Source organism: Thermobia domestica, chromosome 3 (genome assembly GCF_964235325.1).
Source record: "Thermobia domestica chromosome 3, izTheDome1.hap1.1, whole genome shotgun sequence".
Taxonomy (NCBI): Eukaryota; Metazoa; Arthropoda; class Insecta; order Zygentoma; family Lepismatidae; genus Thermobia; species Thermobia domestica.
In genome coordinates, this window is record NC_137456.1 from 217,358,297 (window position 1) to 217,375,531 (window position 17,235).

Consider the following 17,235-nt stretch of genomic DNA (forward strand, 5'->3'; position numbering starts at 1 on the left):
CGGATTACACTGTAACCATTATGACACCATACAAACATAGAAGTAAACGAGGACAGTTAAAAACACCTATACCCGAAGCGGGATTTGAATCCAAGACATTCACAGCAAACGATCCACAGCCTGATGCCGCAGTCCACTCTACTATGGCTGACGGGTTTTTTCGGCTAATCCGTAGCACATTTAAAGTAATTGATTATTTTAAAAGTTGCTCCTAAATACTGACAATCTAAGTCTTAAGTATCAAATATTTTCTGCAAAAGTACCATAGACTCTCCGTCTTCAATAGACGAAAAGCTATAGTTACCCACATTATCTAATACAGAAATAAGTTCGGATTCTGTAATAGCTGCTGATGGTGATAGTCAAGGTTCACCGAAGCATGATCCCAAACCCAAACTGAGATATTGATGTCACTGGAACGCCTGAAAAGTCATTGTGGGTAAGTGAACTGCCCACTTGTCAGGATGAAGGACGATGGTGATGTGAAATGCGGGGCTGTCAGAGGTACTACTTATATAATTGGATTTATAATATTCTATGTTGCCATAAACCCTCTTCAAGAACATAACTGTTAATCTTAGCTTTGAAAATGTTACATAAGGAGTTTTATTGCTATCATTAGGTTGCATTAGGAATTATCGGATTTATTTTAAGGCTTAACTTTTACATCTCTTCTGATTTACGAATATTTAAATCGCGATTATCCCCTTAAGGTCAATTAGTGATATTTTAAATCATTTCGAACCAACTTTATATATGGTTAGTCTTGTTATATGGGAATAATTGAGACCAGAAGCAGTCTACAGGCTAAGTCCAAAAGAATCTCGGCCGACCTCCTGATAAACCACGTCTTTCAGCAAGGTGAATTGTGGCAATCCGATACCCACATGAGGAAATCTTCGGTTTAGTGTGAAAGCATCCATAAGAATCAGCAGTCTAATCAGTAGAATGTGCCTTGCTAATTTTTCCTCAATGTGAAAGTACCTAACTTTATTGCTAAAAAAGAAAAGCATTTATTTCAAACAAGTCGCCATTACAGTTTTCGTATTTGAACACAACACTCATGAAAAGTTATGTTAAAGCGCGACTTGCCCCTGAAAAAGAATATTTATCTGTTTTTAGTATCTCGTGTTCCCCAAAGTACATGCGGAATTAGTGCAAGTGCCTTCCGCTCGCATTACCTAGGTACAAACGGCTACGATCTTGGTACTAAGACTTGTTTCGGTTTCCAGATCTCAAATATTTATCTTTCAGCCTGATTCTATGTATGAATCCGAAATTTCAAATCTAGATATGGGGCACCAAAATTCATAGTTTATTGTCGGTGCTCATATTGTGATTTACTAAATAATTATTAAATCTAATTGTAAGGTATACATTTGATATTTTGAGCAGACTGAGCAAGATAAATATACGTAAAAACTAGTCAATACTTGTCTTACCTGTTTGTTTTCTTCACTGTCAATGAAATAGGTAGATTAAGGAATTTTAAATATTTGAGTTTTGTATTCCGGTTTGAAATATATATATATATATATATATATATATATATATATATATATATATATATATATATATATATATATATATATATATATATATATAAAATATATGGACCTAGATTCGACATTCGAACTCTCATCCGGATCAAATCAGATTTTTTTTAATAAGGCAAGCATTTGATCTTTAGTGTAGAATGGAGACAAATAGACTTGTCAATATTCGTCTTAATTTTCTGTTTTCTTCTTCACTGTCATGACTTCGTGAAATTACTTTGGGCGAAGTTTAGATATTCAAATTTATCACAATTTAGGTGGGATGTGGGTTTGGATAAGAATCAAGATCTGAGATCCGGATTTCGTATCCAGATCCGAATTTCGAACCTAGATCCGAGATCCGAATCCAGATCCGAAATCCGGATCCAAAGGATCCGGACCCAATCAGATCCGGATCCGGCCATCCCTACTGTACTGTCGACCATGGAAATAACGAACAAAGTTCCGAACAATTCTCCTAACAACAAACCATTAGATACCGCGTCAACCAGAATATGCCCTCTACGAGCCCTAACAAGTGCTTTACCACTAAGCATATGCAGTACAGCATTATTGGCATAAATTATCTCGAGTGCCTCCTGAATTCCAGAATTTGCCATTAAATGACCAATGCAGCCCAGAAAACTTATTTCAGTATGAAGTCCACCTAATAAAAGTACTATATCTTTCAAGTGGCTTTTTTTTTTTTTTTTTGGTTCATTCCATATCATGGTCAAAGCTTTCCACCAGAGAGGTTGGTCAAATATCACTATCGGTGTTGATTTGTTACGAATAGCTTCAGAAGCAAGGAATGTTAATGTTGAGAAGATGCAAGTCATGTCAGTTGGGCCCATGTCCACCATTGGTAGGAAAAATATGGAGGAACTTCCAGGATGGTCTCTTTTTATGAAGCATGTGCATGAATGCAGACCATCCAGATCTTGGACATTTTAGAAATGGTGAACATTTCCAGAGTACATCAGGAAGAAGTTTTATACTTTTTCGTGCACACTAATATCCTTAAGCTCTTGAAAAGACAAGTAATGCTTTGTTTTCGGTGGTTTGTACATGATTGTTGAGATTCTGCCTTATCTATTTATTGAGATTCTTCCTTATCTATTATGTCTTTGATTGAAACGCTCTTTTTCGGAACTACGCGGGCTGACGTCACTGCTAGTGCGAGAGTTACAGTGGCAATCATTGCCATTCCATGAAATATGCCATGCCCATCGAGAGTCCGTATATTGTGATCGATATTATCAGCAACGTATTGTAAGAACTGGCCAGGGAGGACAGAGACATCACACTGAGTAACCGATGCACTTTTCTCAAATTTTTGGATTTCAGCATAAGAACAAAACCCATGTCGGTGTAGAGTCGGTGAGAAATTTAGAGCCAAAATGATGATGCATCTGTACTGCAAGTCCAGTCTGCAATGGTGCTGTAATTACTCTTGGTTTTGTGGCTTGCATAATTGCCTGTCCGATCGAAGCTACCGTTTGACTTTCTCTTGGGCCAATGACTGTTCCAAGAAATTCTCTCAATGTTTCTGGGAGGTATTCGAGACACTTATCAAGAGATGACATTTCTTCTGTTGATGGGTATGCTGTAACATCTATTGGAGTTGATCGTATGTCATTTCTTATTAGCTTTGCAACTGTGACAATAATCCTTATCGTCTCTGCAACAGAGTTATCTTCTTTTAGGGTATTGTAATGCTCTTGAAGGATGGATCTGCAGTTCTTCTGAATGTTACAACGTTTGCTTTTCCCAGCAGATCTGTAATAATGATTTCTTGATCATAATGATCCATAACGAGCTGCTTCATATATTTCTCTGAATATGGTTCTTCTTCGGATTGTTCTTGTTCCAGATACTTTTTCATTATTTTCACTAGATCAGAGACAGTAATTTGTTCATCATCACTTTCTCTTAAATATCGCATAGCATTCAAAAATACTTGCTTTCTTACGTCTCGGAGAGGTCTTCCAGTCTTCTTGTGTTCCTGACATGATTCTTGTCTTTCCTTCGTATAGCGCTGAGGCATAGGCTTTCCAGTTCGAAAATTAACATTACATTGCTGATGATATACTGCATCGCAGCTGGCAAATCTTCTGCAAATGCCAACATTCCCCAAACAGTACGGCTCCAGTGATCGTTTCTTTCCTTATATACAGCTAAAATGCTGTCGTGAAATTCATGCGTTCGAACTGCGAAAACTTCTTTCGATTTCCCTCTCCAATTTGTACTTGTTTCTTGCCCACATAGTATACAGTGAGTTCTAAAATGGAAAGAAGGCTCCTGAGATCTTCGCTTTGTACGGGAACATGACGATTCTTTTACACTATTGTTGCGTTTTGACGATGAAATGTACTTTGAGTTACACCACACTTTCGTACAATTAATATGCACACTTTGACCGTCATGCACACGTATCTGGCTTCCCCTTTTTTTACTCGCTTTGTTAACACCATCACTTCCTTTTTTCCTCAAAACAACAATATCATCACTTAACAATGTTTTCCCACATAACACACTCAAATCGTTCTCCGAGTCCCCCATAATGAAACAGTTGATCTTCGACAGATGATGAAAAAATTTCTGAAGTTTAAGTAAACGTATTACATCAAGTTACAGATTACAACAGTTGACTCCAGTTTGTGGGGCACAAAATCTGCTCACATCTGTAAATACAAAAACACAAGACATTTGTAAAGATTGTTAAATATTCACTTCTGTTCAGCATTATAGTCTACATATAAATAGTTACGTTCAAAACCAAAATATAAAAATAGGTTGCTGCAGAAATACCGTAGTTTTGGTAAATTTTATCCATTGGAGTCATTATACGAGTTTTATTTTTTACAAACCGTTTTTGAAAGGTGTAAATATCTTATCTGCACTCAATTTTCTCTATGTTGACACCACGTTTGTGAAAATTGACCTTGTAAAAGCTGAGTTATAAAAAGTTTTGTGTTGAAACACAGTTTCTTGTCAATATCGAAGATGACGGCCAAAATGGCGGGTTTTGCCTGTTTAGATTTTGGTAGACTCTTGATATGTTATTTAGGGTACTTGATAGAAACTGAAACAGCAAAAATCATTTCTGTGGCAATTTGTTCTAGGTCATTCGGTATTTTGACTGGACTATACTGTTTGTTTTTCTTTTAAAATCTTAAAATTTCGCCTAAAGAAACTACACACGTTGTTTTGTAGGGAAATGTAGAAAAAAATGAATTATTGCCTTAGAAAAAACTGATTTTAATGTAATTAGTTGTAATTCATTGTTAGTGTATTCACATGAGTATTTATATTAGGAGAAATTTGTATGTTCGAGTTGAATATCCAGTGAAGTATAAGCACGCTCCTGGATGTGGAGAAATATTTTATAGTGCTTTCAAATCAATGTTCGTTACATTTTTAAGTATAGATGCAGTTTGGGATTGAAATTCTTACTACTTATTTTTATATTAGTAGTATTAATATACTGATTCTCATTTTTATAGAGAAAAATGATAGCAATTGATAAGGAAGAAGAAGATCGTGTAGATGCACGAAATGGTCTGGAAGAATACGTTTTGGACATCAAACGCCGTATCTCTCCAGATAAATTTTGGGAAACATGTACAGAAGTTGCGCAGCTTGCAAAAACTGTACGTGACAAAGGACAAGAAGTAGAGGATTGGTTATTCGAAGATGAAAATTCTACTGCGAACGTATACAGAGAAAAACTGAAAATTTTAAAGGTAAGAATTTCATGTATTGAATGGCAGTAGATTGATAAGTCTTTCAGCAAATGAAAGGTAAACGATATCAGCCTGTTCTTTAAATATCATGGTGATGCAACATGTTGAGCCATCATATTTGTCCATTTTGTATGTTACGGACCTGAAACTGTTACAGGTATTTTGAAAGTACAAAGTTTCAGGAAGTTATGTATCCTATTGAGTGACCAGGGGCGTTGGTAATAATAGATGACTTCCGAGTTTTGCTTTTGAAGTGATTAACTGTAATATGAGATTTAACGAATACTTTCCATTTAACGAACATGTTAATCTGTCAACGTAAGGGTGTAAAAATCGAATAGCTACATACATCCTCTGTGAGAAAGCTCGAACGCAAGTCTCGTGTGTCATTTTTGGATAGGTGAAAGTCTTTTGCAACTGAAACAATAAATGTCCATGTTTAACACCTTTGACCACAATAATACTTATTTCCGTTGAACAGCCTAGTGATTATAATTAGTTTGATGTTAAATCTTTTCATGGCAGCAGAAATAAATATTGGGAAACCATTATTTAACCCATTAGTGTACAAAGTTTATCAGGTATGTTGTTTCAGATTATTTGGTTGCTTTTCATGCAGGGGACTCCTATGAACAGATTTTCATCAATATAAATTTTTGTTATGTCATAATAGGCTGGTTACGTTAGTCACTTAAATCGTTAGGACTCGTTTATAATTGTATGACAACGAAAGACTGTAATATACATAATTTTGAATAACATAATGGAGAACGCATTAGTAATACACGTATATATAATTACAAAAAAGGACAAAAAGACAGCAAATTTGTATGCAGTGTACAGTTTTTTTTCTTACAGAAATGTTCTCAATGTAAGAAAACATTGTTCATTCTTATTATTACATTACTATTTTACTAATGATATGCTTGGAAACACTTAGGATGAACTCCTGTAAGTGACTTTTGAACTTAGACTTTCCTGAGCATTTTTTTTTATAAGAACATCTTCGTTCAGTTTTGCTTCCTATAAACCAATGGTCATAGAGCACGTCTTGAAGGGGCTTGTTTATTGACTTTCTTTGTCGAGACACTGTTCCGTACTTCGTCAATAATGAAAGAGCCTTCTAAAATTGAGGAGTGAATCAATATATACCTTGGATTGAAGTTTCTTTGCCAATAACCAAAAATTTACAGCTGAAACAAGTAGAAAATAAACAAAATTGGCTTCCTTATTCTTGTTTTGTACGATGTCGCTGATCTAGTAAATCTATTCCTCCAATTCCTTTATTGTTGCTGGCTATAATATCAGGCTGCCCCACACTTATCCTTGACTTTCTTTTTGTCAGACTACCAACTTGTTGAACCCAACGAAAATCTTTCGTAGTTCGTTGCCACCGTAACTATTACTGTCGTTCAACCTAACAAGGTTGGCCTTTTCGTTGCTACGATAGTCATGTGCACCTCTTGGTTCTTTCTTCATTTCTTTGATGTCCCTTGGTGGGCAGTTGCGAATTCGTCCGTGCTGAATTGTACCTGTTGCACAAATACCCATATTACTCAGATGATTCATAAGATCTATGGAAGTAAAGTAGTTGTCGAAGAATATTTTATATCCCATTGCGTGGCATTTTTGCTGAAGTTAGCAAAAATAATACGACACTCACATCCAGTCCATACTGAGTCTCTTTCTTTTCCTTTTCCTGTATACAGTTGGAAATCTATCATATAATCTGAACTAGTGCAAATGATCCAATTTTTGTACCCAAAGCGGATGGGTTTCCTCTTATAAATTGTTTTGAATAATACTTGCCATAATAAGGGATCATACTTACCATAATAAGGGATCATACTTACATCAATTGAAATCGTTTCCTCAAGACCACAATGTGTTTGGGACGATAACGAAAGCTTGGTTAGATATGGTTTCAGCTTGTATAAAGGATCCGGATCATCGCCTCGTTGGGCACTGTTGTTCAAATGAAGATATTCTGTATGTTACGGTACATAAACATATAATTAGAAATAATTGCGTTACTCCTACGTAAAAGTACTCATTTTCAAAAATATATACAACGCATTTAATGTAAAGTGATTCTAAAATTAACTAAAGACTGAATACATACAAAATTTGAAACAAACACTATATATTACCTAGCTAAAAATTGAGCTTGTATGAATGCAAATTCTCTCTCATGCACAGTGTCCGATAAATCGGACGCCTAAAATTTACATCTCACCTATTACGTGGTAACGGAAATCATAACTAAATATGTAATGAGTAATAAATGTTGATATCTATACTTCCATTATCATACAAATTTAAAGCTTTAAGAACACCTTTATATTTATTTACATGTATAAAGTTACCCATACGTGAAAGAGTATACTGATTCGTCGCCATGTTTTCTTCTTCGACAAATGAAGTACAGATAAATCAGTGTTATCGAGTCACCCACAAAAATCATAGAAAGAATAGATATTAGACTCACGAAACACAAAGAATAAAGGGATGAAAGCATACACTTTCTTCGAAAAGTGAATAAAAGCACATGTTCGATTTATTGGACGCTGTGCACTAATGGGTTAAATTTGAATTGCACTATAATTACATTTCTGATCTTTATGCTTATCGATTAGTTAATAAATTTCTTATCAAAAGTAATTAATTACACTGGTCGGCATGAAAATCTTCCCACGAGGGTGAAAGGGTGTACCGGATAGATTTCGAGACGCTGATTACGAATATCTCATCGAGAAAGTTCCAGCACGTAAGTTTTTTTTTTTTTTTTTTTTTTTTTGCGGGGTGCTGTTTCGATAATTGACAGAAAAATCGTATTTTTCGTATTTAATATGTGTTTTACGTGTTTGGAGTGCATAATTCTGAATTTTTATCTTAATCCAAAAACTGTTACTAGGCTATATCCCAGGAACATTCTTTTCTCTAGCTCACGACCCCCCGGAAACGTATCCCCTCCTCTTGGGCTGCAAAGATTTATTGTCGTTCCACACTGCATACACTAAAACCTAGGCGTTATTGACGGAGAAAGGTTTCGTAATCAACTTGCGATCATTCGTCGGCTCCCTTTTGTCTAGACGACAGACAGATTGTTGAAAAAAGGCGCCAAGACATACACCACGTTGTCGCGTGAAACAAATATTTCAGTTTCGAGTTGATCTTCGTGTTAGAAGGTGGTGTTACGCTGTACCTGTGTATACCGTAGGTGAAAAATATTTCTGCGTGAAATATTGACGTTTGTGTTAAACGAACATGCCGAGAACTTGCAACAATTCGACAGATTCATTCTGCTACATATTCAAGTGATTTTCAAGGGACAAAGTAGGCCATTGTCACCGTTCCTGAAGACAGCCTACCATTTGTACTTCGGGTGTAAAATCGGCGACCAGGATCGCATTTGGGCTCCGAAAGAAAGTTGTAACTCGTGTGCGCGTACTGTCACAGGATGGTTGAAAGGTACACATAAATCGATGCCGTTCGCCGTACCTATGGTTTGGCGCGAGCCCCGTGATCATTTTTCAGACTGTTACTTCTGCCTGACTAATATAAAAGGTTTCTCAAAAAACATGAAGCATAAAATACAGTATCCTAACTTGGATTCCGCGAGGAGACCTGTGAAACATGATGTTTGTCTGCCTGTACCCGTACCACCAGACTCGTACACCCTGTGCAGTGTTTCATCTGATGAAGAACCTGGTGCTTGTGAGGATGTTGCACAATCTTCGAGTACACAGTCAGATCCCAATTACGTTCTAGTGCCTGACACTAATGAACCACATGTGATAAGTCAGGAAGAGCTGAATGATCTGATCAGAGACTTAAACCTTCCCAAGTCTAAGGCCCTGTTGCTTGCATCACGACTTCAACAATGGAATCTACTAAACCAAGATGGGAATATAACGTGTATAGGAAAAGAGAGGTGAGCCTGGTTCCTAATTTTACAAAGGATGGTAATTTGGTGTATTGCAGTGACATTCCATCGCTTATGGGACAACTGAAGTTGAACCACAACACTGAAGATTGGAGGCTATTCGTAGATTCCGCTAGGATAAGTCTCCAGACAGTGTTACTACACAATGGCAATGAAAAGCCAGCTATCCCTATTGCTCATGCTGTACATATGAAAGAAACATACGAGAACATGCGAAACCTATTGCAGAAAATAAAGTACGAACAGTTCCAGTGGTCTGTATGCGCCGACCTTAAGGTTATTACCATCCTCACCGGTTTACAAGGATGTTACACAAAACACTGCTGCTTCTTGTGTCATTGGGATAGTCGAGCCAAAGATCAGTACACCATCACAAAATGGTCACCAAGGAAGCAACTGGTCCCATGGGAGATGAGCGTGGCTAATGAACGTCTGTGTGGATCCGGAGAAAATATTCTTACCACCCCTTCATATCAAATTAGGGCTCATGAAGGTCTTCGTCAAGGCCCTGAACCGGGATGGTGAAGCATTTAATCATCTCATAAAACTATTCCCAAGACTCAGCGAGGCCAAGGTGAAAGAAGGTGTTTTTATGGGACCTCAAATCAGAGACGTTTTTAGGGATACTACATTTTCTTCTAAGCTTAATGAAGTGGAAAGTGAGGCTTGGGAGGCCTTTCGGGAAGTGTGCATTAACTTTCTAGGGAATCATAAGTTACCTGATTACAAAGACATTGTGGGCAGGTTAATTACTTCATTTTGTAACATGGAATGTAATATGTCCCTAAAGTTACACTTCCTGCATTGCCACCTGGACTTCTTCCATGAAATGTACAGCTTGGGGGAGGTCTCTGACGAACACGGGGAAAGGTTTCACCAGCAAATAGCTACCATGGAGAGGCGCTACAGTGGTAAATGGAGTGTGAATATGTTGGCAGACTTTTGTTGGAATGTGACACGCGAGACACCATCTAGTAATTACAAGAGGAGTAGGAAAACAAGGTGACACGTAAGTGTTAAAACTTCAACTTTTTATGCAATTTTATCTGCATAATTTATATTAATATTTAAATTATAACGTGCAAATTATTATGGGTGAAAAATAGCATCTTTGGGCGGATATTGAAACTCACCCCCTCCTCCCCGAAAACTGGTACGTCCTGGAGAAAAACGGGTTTCGGATTCGAAATCAGGAGCTCGAAACCTATAGGTATCACCTATTTTCGTTCGTGGGAGCGAAAAAAAAGTTTCATTTTGCCGACCAGTGTTATTGCTGAACTATTATTAATAGTTTCTTTTTACCTTCGACGTTATAAGAATATAAAATTCTATTATATATTATGTAATATATAAGAGTAGTATATTATGGAGTATAGTATAGAGTATATAGTATTTATAGAGTATATTATGTTATCGAGTTTTTGCATTGCAGTAATATGTAGTTTTTTCTTTTTTAAAAATTTATGTGTTTGCTACAAATCTTAGGTTAAGGTAAATAACCAAACTTAGGTAAATTTCGACTTACACAAGAGCTGTAGCGTTCTTGTGTGGTGGATCGCAACGGATTTCGTTCTTTTATTCATTCATGTCTTAGCACATCTGTCTTTCATAGGCCGAAGGTGACTATGGGAAACTGAGCCAAATAATCACTGAGTGAGTCACGACTGCGATAGCAGCGGAAAATTAAAATATCCAACGTTAATGTCCAGGAAGCGCGTTGCCAATTTATGTTCAACTTTCATTTTGTAAGAGAAGGATATAACCACCTGTGCGAATTTGAAAATAAACAGAGACCACTAAACATAAACTATATGTACTTGATATAAGATAACAAGATTACAGCGATAAAACGAACAATAGTGTCTTCGTAACAGACGACGCTGAATATTTGCCACATCCACATTTATGCAACATATGCTTTCAATATTATTCTTGCTTTACATGCACAATAATATGTTATTACAATTACCTGTAATATATTCGTCAAATGTTTCAATGGATACTTTAGAATCAGTCCATTCTAAGTGATCAAGCATGTGCTACTCGACCATCTCCAAAAAATCTTAATTTTTTTCATGAATGTTTATACTGTATCAGGGTACTTCTAGACCACAATTCATTATTTTTTAAGCATCCCATAGTGACGCAGCTTCTGCCACCATTTTTCATTTTTTCGATTTCAGGTGTTTACGTTGTTTTGAATATCTCAGCATGTGTTTGTCCTAGCGAATTGCAAATTGCTGGGCGTGTCGAACTTGTGCAGAGCAAAAACTTGGTCCTCTTAACATGTTTGTCTGAAACCACTTGAAAGGGGTGAAATAAGGGCCTACAATAGTAACATTTTTGGACATTGAAGACATGTTTAAGAAGACGAAGTAACTGACGTAGAGGTCTGAATTTGTGTGTGTGCATGTAGTTGGGGGTCATAAGTTTATGCTCAAAAATTTGCAGACCTGTAGCTGCTCCCAAAGGCCTGAAAAAATATCGTAAAGTTGGGGAATTATATCAATTTGGCATATTTCGTTGTCCAATATCTCTAATGGGCCTGGATTAAAAAAAAAAAAAATGGGATTAGTTACTCCTTTAGCATACCATAACACAACAAAGCGCGTTTTTGTGTTTTTGAGCAGAAGGGGGTCAAAGTATTAAGGAATGACTTCATACTCTAGATGTTTTGTTCACAAATTCAACTGGAAATTCGTTGTTGTGAAGTAAACTAAAGTAGGATGACTGGCTAGTCCAGTTAAAGCTCTCAAGCTCCTTTCTTTCCTCTAGTTGTGACTCACTGTCTTTATCACCCACACCAGCACTGGTGAAGAATGCCGCTATCAGCAGAAGGCGGGAAAACTTGGCAAAAAAAGTCGATAAATACTCACTTCTCTTGTTTGATGCTTGTTTTAGCTGTCAACTCATGCATGAGACTGTTGTCCTTTCGTTAAATTTACATTCCCTAGTCAGTGTTTACAGTGAGTGATTGTTCACTGACTGGAGAATGTAAGCAAACGAAAGGACAACGGTCTCCTGCATGAGATGACAGTTGAAACAAGCATAATTATGTTTGAATATCATTGATGTAGCAAACAAGAAATGAGTACTTACGGACTTCTTGCCAAGTATGCATTTTGACTTTTCTCGCTTTCTGCTGATAGCGGCATTCTTTACCAGTGCTGCTGTGGGTGATAAGACAGTGAGTCACAACTAGAGGAAAGAAAGGAGCTTGAGAACCTTGACTGACTAGCCATTCATCCTACTTTATTTTACTTCACAACAACGAATTTCTAGTTGAATTTGTGAACAAAATACCTCCTAGAGTATGAAGTCATTCCTTAATACTTTGACCCCCTTCTGTTCAAAAGCACAAAACGCGCTTTGTTGTGTGTTATGGTATACTAAAAAAGTAACTGTTCCCAAAATTTCATTTTTTTATCCATGCCCATTGGAGATATTGATCCGTGAAATATGCCAAATTGGTATAATTCCCAAACTTTACGATATTTTTCAGTTCTCTGGGAGAAACTACAGGTCTGCAAATTTTCCAGTATAAGCTTATGACCCCGGATTACATGCAACACAAATGCAGACCTCTATGTTAGTTGCTTCCTCTTCCCAAACATGTCTTCAATGTCCAAAAATGTTGCTACTGTAGGCACCCCTTTCACCCCTTTCAGTCCTGATTTCACCCCTTTCAAGTGGTTTTAGGCAAAAAATGTTAAGGGAACAAAGGTTTAGCTCTGCACAAGTTGGACACATCCAGCAATTTTCAATTTGCTAGGACAAATACATGCTGAGATATTCAAAACAACGTAAACGCCTGAAATCGAGAAAACGCAAAATGGCGGCAGAAGCTGCGTCGCTATGACATGTTTCAAAAAATAATTAATTGTGGTTTTGAAGTACCCTGATATAGTATAAACATTCATGAAAATATTAGATTTTTTTTTGAAAAGGTTGAGCGGCAAGATCCTTAGCACACTTTTGGATGCACTGAAACATCACCACTTGCCAATTCAGAATGTTAATTTATGAAAATCACGTTTTCCCTAGTAATCCGTTACAGAGGCCTCATCCGATTAGATATCGGCGGAAATGAAAAAATCTTTTTTCCATTCCATAGTTTCCAAGCCACTCCAACTATACAATTAACGACAGAACATCTGTACATATGAGTTATGTGTCAATTTACGTGTCTTGTAAAAAATAATGATTTACACTTAGGGTTACGTCTGGCAACACTGTGTGGTTCCTAGTGTACTTCAATCGTTGCTTCCTAGTTTAAAAATATATGCATGAACAAGGCTTCATTTTGGTATAACCATTATTTGTGTACCGCTTCCGGTTCAAAAGTTCTCCTATCCCAAACTCCGGGTTGCATTGGATATTGGACACCCTGTATATATATATATATATATATATATATATATATATATAAAATATGCAAGAGACGTTAAACTCAAAATGAACTCAACACAACTCAGCATTAGGGGCCAGCGGTGGCTCAGTGGTAGAGCGTTCAGCTCTAGTGCATGGGGTCCTCGGTTCGATCCAAGCCCGCGCCAAGTGAACTTTGTCGTGTGCATAGTGGACAAACGACGTGTGCGTGGGTTTTCTGGAGGTTCTTCCGTTTCCTCCCACTTTCTTAATTTTTCATCAACACCGTCTCCTTTAGCCTAGCCGGCATAACCGTAAACCTTAAATTTCATTTCATTTTTTGAACAACATGAGGGTGATTCAAAAATACAGATTCCGAATATTTTTATTTACCCCAAAAAGTGTTTTTTTTTTTTAGAAAACAAAATTGTATCATAATATATTACTATTTAGAGGTCGCTCATCAAGCATAAAGTATGCCAAATTGGAGCATCACTTTGTATTGGCACAGAACTTTTCAGATCGCTGCGATTAAATTTTTCAAATTTTATCCGATTTTCACAATCTTGACTCCGATTTTCATAAATCTTTTTTTATTTTAATTCTTGATTTTTATTTTATTTTATTTTATTTTTTTTTTTACAAGTTTTGATTTATGCCTCATTTAGTAACTTACCTTTCCCATATGTCTGTCAACAGTGCTCAGTAAGTAAGGATATATGAAAGAAGACAGTAGAGGAGAGATGTATGCAAAAATAAGAGTTATCAGAAACAGCAACGGAAAACGAACTGTTGGATAAAAAAAAGAGCTTGAGCCAGACAAAAACATCGCGAGTTCAATCCAAATCAGCTATTTCAACAAGAAGTAGGAACGAATTACATCTTTTAGACATGTCCGGCGAGGGTAAAATCAAACGTAGAAAACTTCAATCGTCAAGTGCTTTGCAGTTTCTTTTATTATCAGAGGAATCTAAAGAAATCTCCGTACAACAGTTCGCGAGAGGTCAGCAAGAATGTGAAGATATTTTGGTCACAAACCCGAATTTTAATCCGGAATGTACATTACGTGGTAAGTGAAACAGAAAAACTTCACCACGTTTGGATTCGAAAAAAGAGAGAGTGGTGAAGCAGATTGTCGTAATTCCAGGAGCTTCATGAATCTTTGAGTGATTTTTTTTTTCGATATCGCACATGCTAATGCACTGGAGATGATAAAATATAGGGACGATTGAGTTTCTCTTGGCTTTTTTTTTAATCGCGACTACATTGCTGATATTGGTATGAATTTAGCAGGGAAAAAATGCGAATAGGGAAAATACTGTATAAATGGAAGAAATGCTGAATTCAACGTTGAAAGCGAAAATCAGGGAATGTTCTGTCAGGTCTTCCGTCGTAATGAAGTCGACTTGGAGCCGATGTTGATGAATCCATTGATCCTAGTGCTCTATCTGGAAATGTAACTCAAAAATCATCTGACCAGGCGATAGATATTAGTGGAGGTGGACGACCATCGATATTTACACCAAAACTAGCTGCCCTCTAGAGGGAACCGATGTCAATAACTGACAAGCAGTCGAGCGGCTCGGCTCACGATCAAGCCAACCGAACCGAGAAGTGAGCCCGAGCCAACAGTTTACCCAACCGAGCCGGCTCGAGCCGATGGCTGAACTGAGCTGAGCCGAATCTAGCTGATGGTTCATTCAAATTGAGCTGGCTCGAGTCGATGGCTCACCTGAGCCAAGCCGAGCTTATGTAAGTTATGGTGGAGTATTGGAGTGTTTATAATAGAGAGGGGGAAGTTTGAACTTGCTGTTTATTCTTCACTGATTTCAGCTCTGTGCAGGGGTAGTGAGTTTAAAAAAGCTTCAAAGAAAATGTACTCCATGTTACATTAAAATCATACCGTTTTATACGATAATTATCGCAGAGTATATTTTTAAATGGGGTAGAAGGCAATTCACCCTTCATTCTTGAAACCTTTTAACCCCAAGCTGTAAACGTTATTGTACTTTTCTAAAGAAACATATACGAGGTACTGCAATTTGCAACATGGGGTTTTACCCCACCGTTCTTAATGGATTGCAACCCAAACAACAAAGTTATGCGGGACTGTTGAAGGAACCCACATACCAAATTTCATTAAAATGGGATAAATTTTACGAGAATTATCGTGGTACAAACAGGCGGACAGACTGACAAACACACAAATACGGATGGCAGAAGCTTCACTTACGCTTGCTTCAGTAAAGTATATTTAAGAAAAAGCGCGAATGCGTATATCTTCCGTGAACAAGATCTTGGGTTCAGTGTACGGCGGTTAGTTGGGTTGATTTGAGGATAGCGTTCTTTTCAACACCGAGGGTATAAGAGGTGTGGATTTAGAGCTTAAAGTGATATCTGAACAACATGAACTCCTGTCGGAAATTGAACCCGTATCTCTCGCGCGAGAAACTCGTTAATTAAGTTACACTATATCCACGAGGAAACGTAATTACCGTGGTAGAACGTCGAGTTTACTACACAGCTTTGAACCCCACTTTAAGCTCTTAGGTATTATCCGATTAGTCTCATCCTGAAAGTGGGCTTAAATGAAAATCAAACAATAAATCAATAAATTTAGAGGATGAATAAGGGCCGAATATTTCTGGTAACACTGCTTCTAAATAGCTTATTCCAAGCAATCGAAAACTTCGTTTAAAAACAGGAGTTATGTGCTTGAGATAATCGAGTGGAAGTAAATTAAAGATCTGAATCTATTATTATTAAACGAATCGAATCGTGCATATTAATAATTTATGGAGACAAATTAAAATTTATTATGGCAGGTAATTGCATGGATTTACGAGAAATTTCCGTGACAAGAGGAGAAGAAGCTTCTCGAGAATTGAGGCGAGAGGAGAGAAGAAACAACCTTTAGAGAATCTAGGCGAGACAAAACTTCTAAACTTGTACAAGACGAGACAAGGAAACGTTATTTCTCGTCTGCAACACTAATTGCAATTATTGATTAATATTTGATCGGTAGGTCCCGTCTGTCGGAGGCGTAGCGCTGAAAGGTAAACTCCAATCAATAGGTTTACATCTGATTGTTTCCGTGATGACTTGCTAAAGGTATAAACGTCTAGAAGCTTTACAAACGTAAAATAACTGCATATTTCGGTACGAAACAGGGTCTAAGTTTAGGTATTGCAGGTATAACTTTATGGCTTCCCTTGTCAAATTCAGGGAGTAGCGGGCCCGTATTTATATATTGTACGCCCCTGTGCTCTAAATAATTTGCCCCCTCACAAACTTATCTCAAACAAGGAAATAAGCCGTGATTTTGCAAACATACCAGCTTTTGTTGAGTGAAAGTTTAGGTATTACAAGTTACAAAAGTTACAACGTAATTTTAAATCGCCTAATTCTCTCAATGGTGGACGTCACTGTGACACATCAGTACTTATTGGTAATAAATGATAAGAAAATAATTGTTTACATTATTCACCATCAGTAATCGTTTAATAGCATCTATATTAATAATACGTAAAATAAGTTGTCTGTCTGTAGCGCTTTTCAACTCGAGAACTGTAATAGATAGAAACATAAAATTTTAATGTTTTAAAGCTCTCAGAGAAATGATCCAAATGACCTGTTCCAG

The 17,235-nt window shown here is 37.0% G+C and overlaps 1 protein-coding gene across 1 annotated transcript in view; it reads left to right on the forward strand.

Annotated features, from left to right (window-relative positions):
- LOC145680966 (heat shock 70 kDa protein 4L-like) overlaps positions 1-17,235 on the forward strand; it is a 284,315-nt gene that overhangs the window by 222,595 nt on the left and 44,485 nt on the right. Inside the window, exon 11 of the mRNA XM_081752181.1 lies at positions 5,042-5,281. Within this exon, the coding sequence (XP_081608307.1) occupies positions 5,042-5,281 (240 nt within the window). The remainder of the gene's footprint in view (positions 1-5,041; positions 5,282-17,235) is intronic.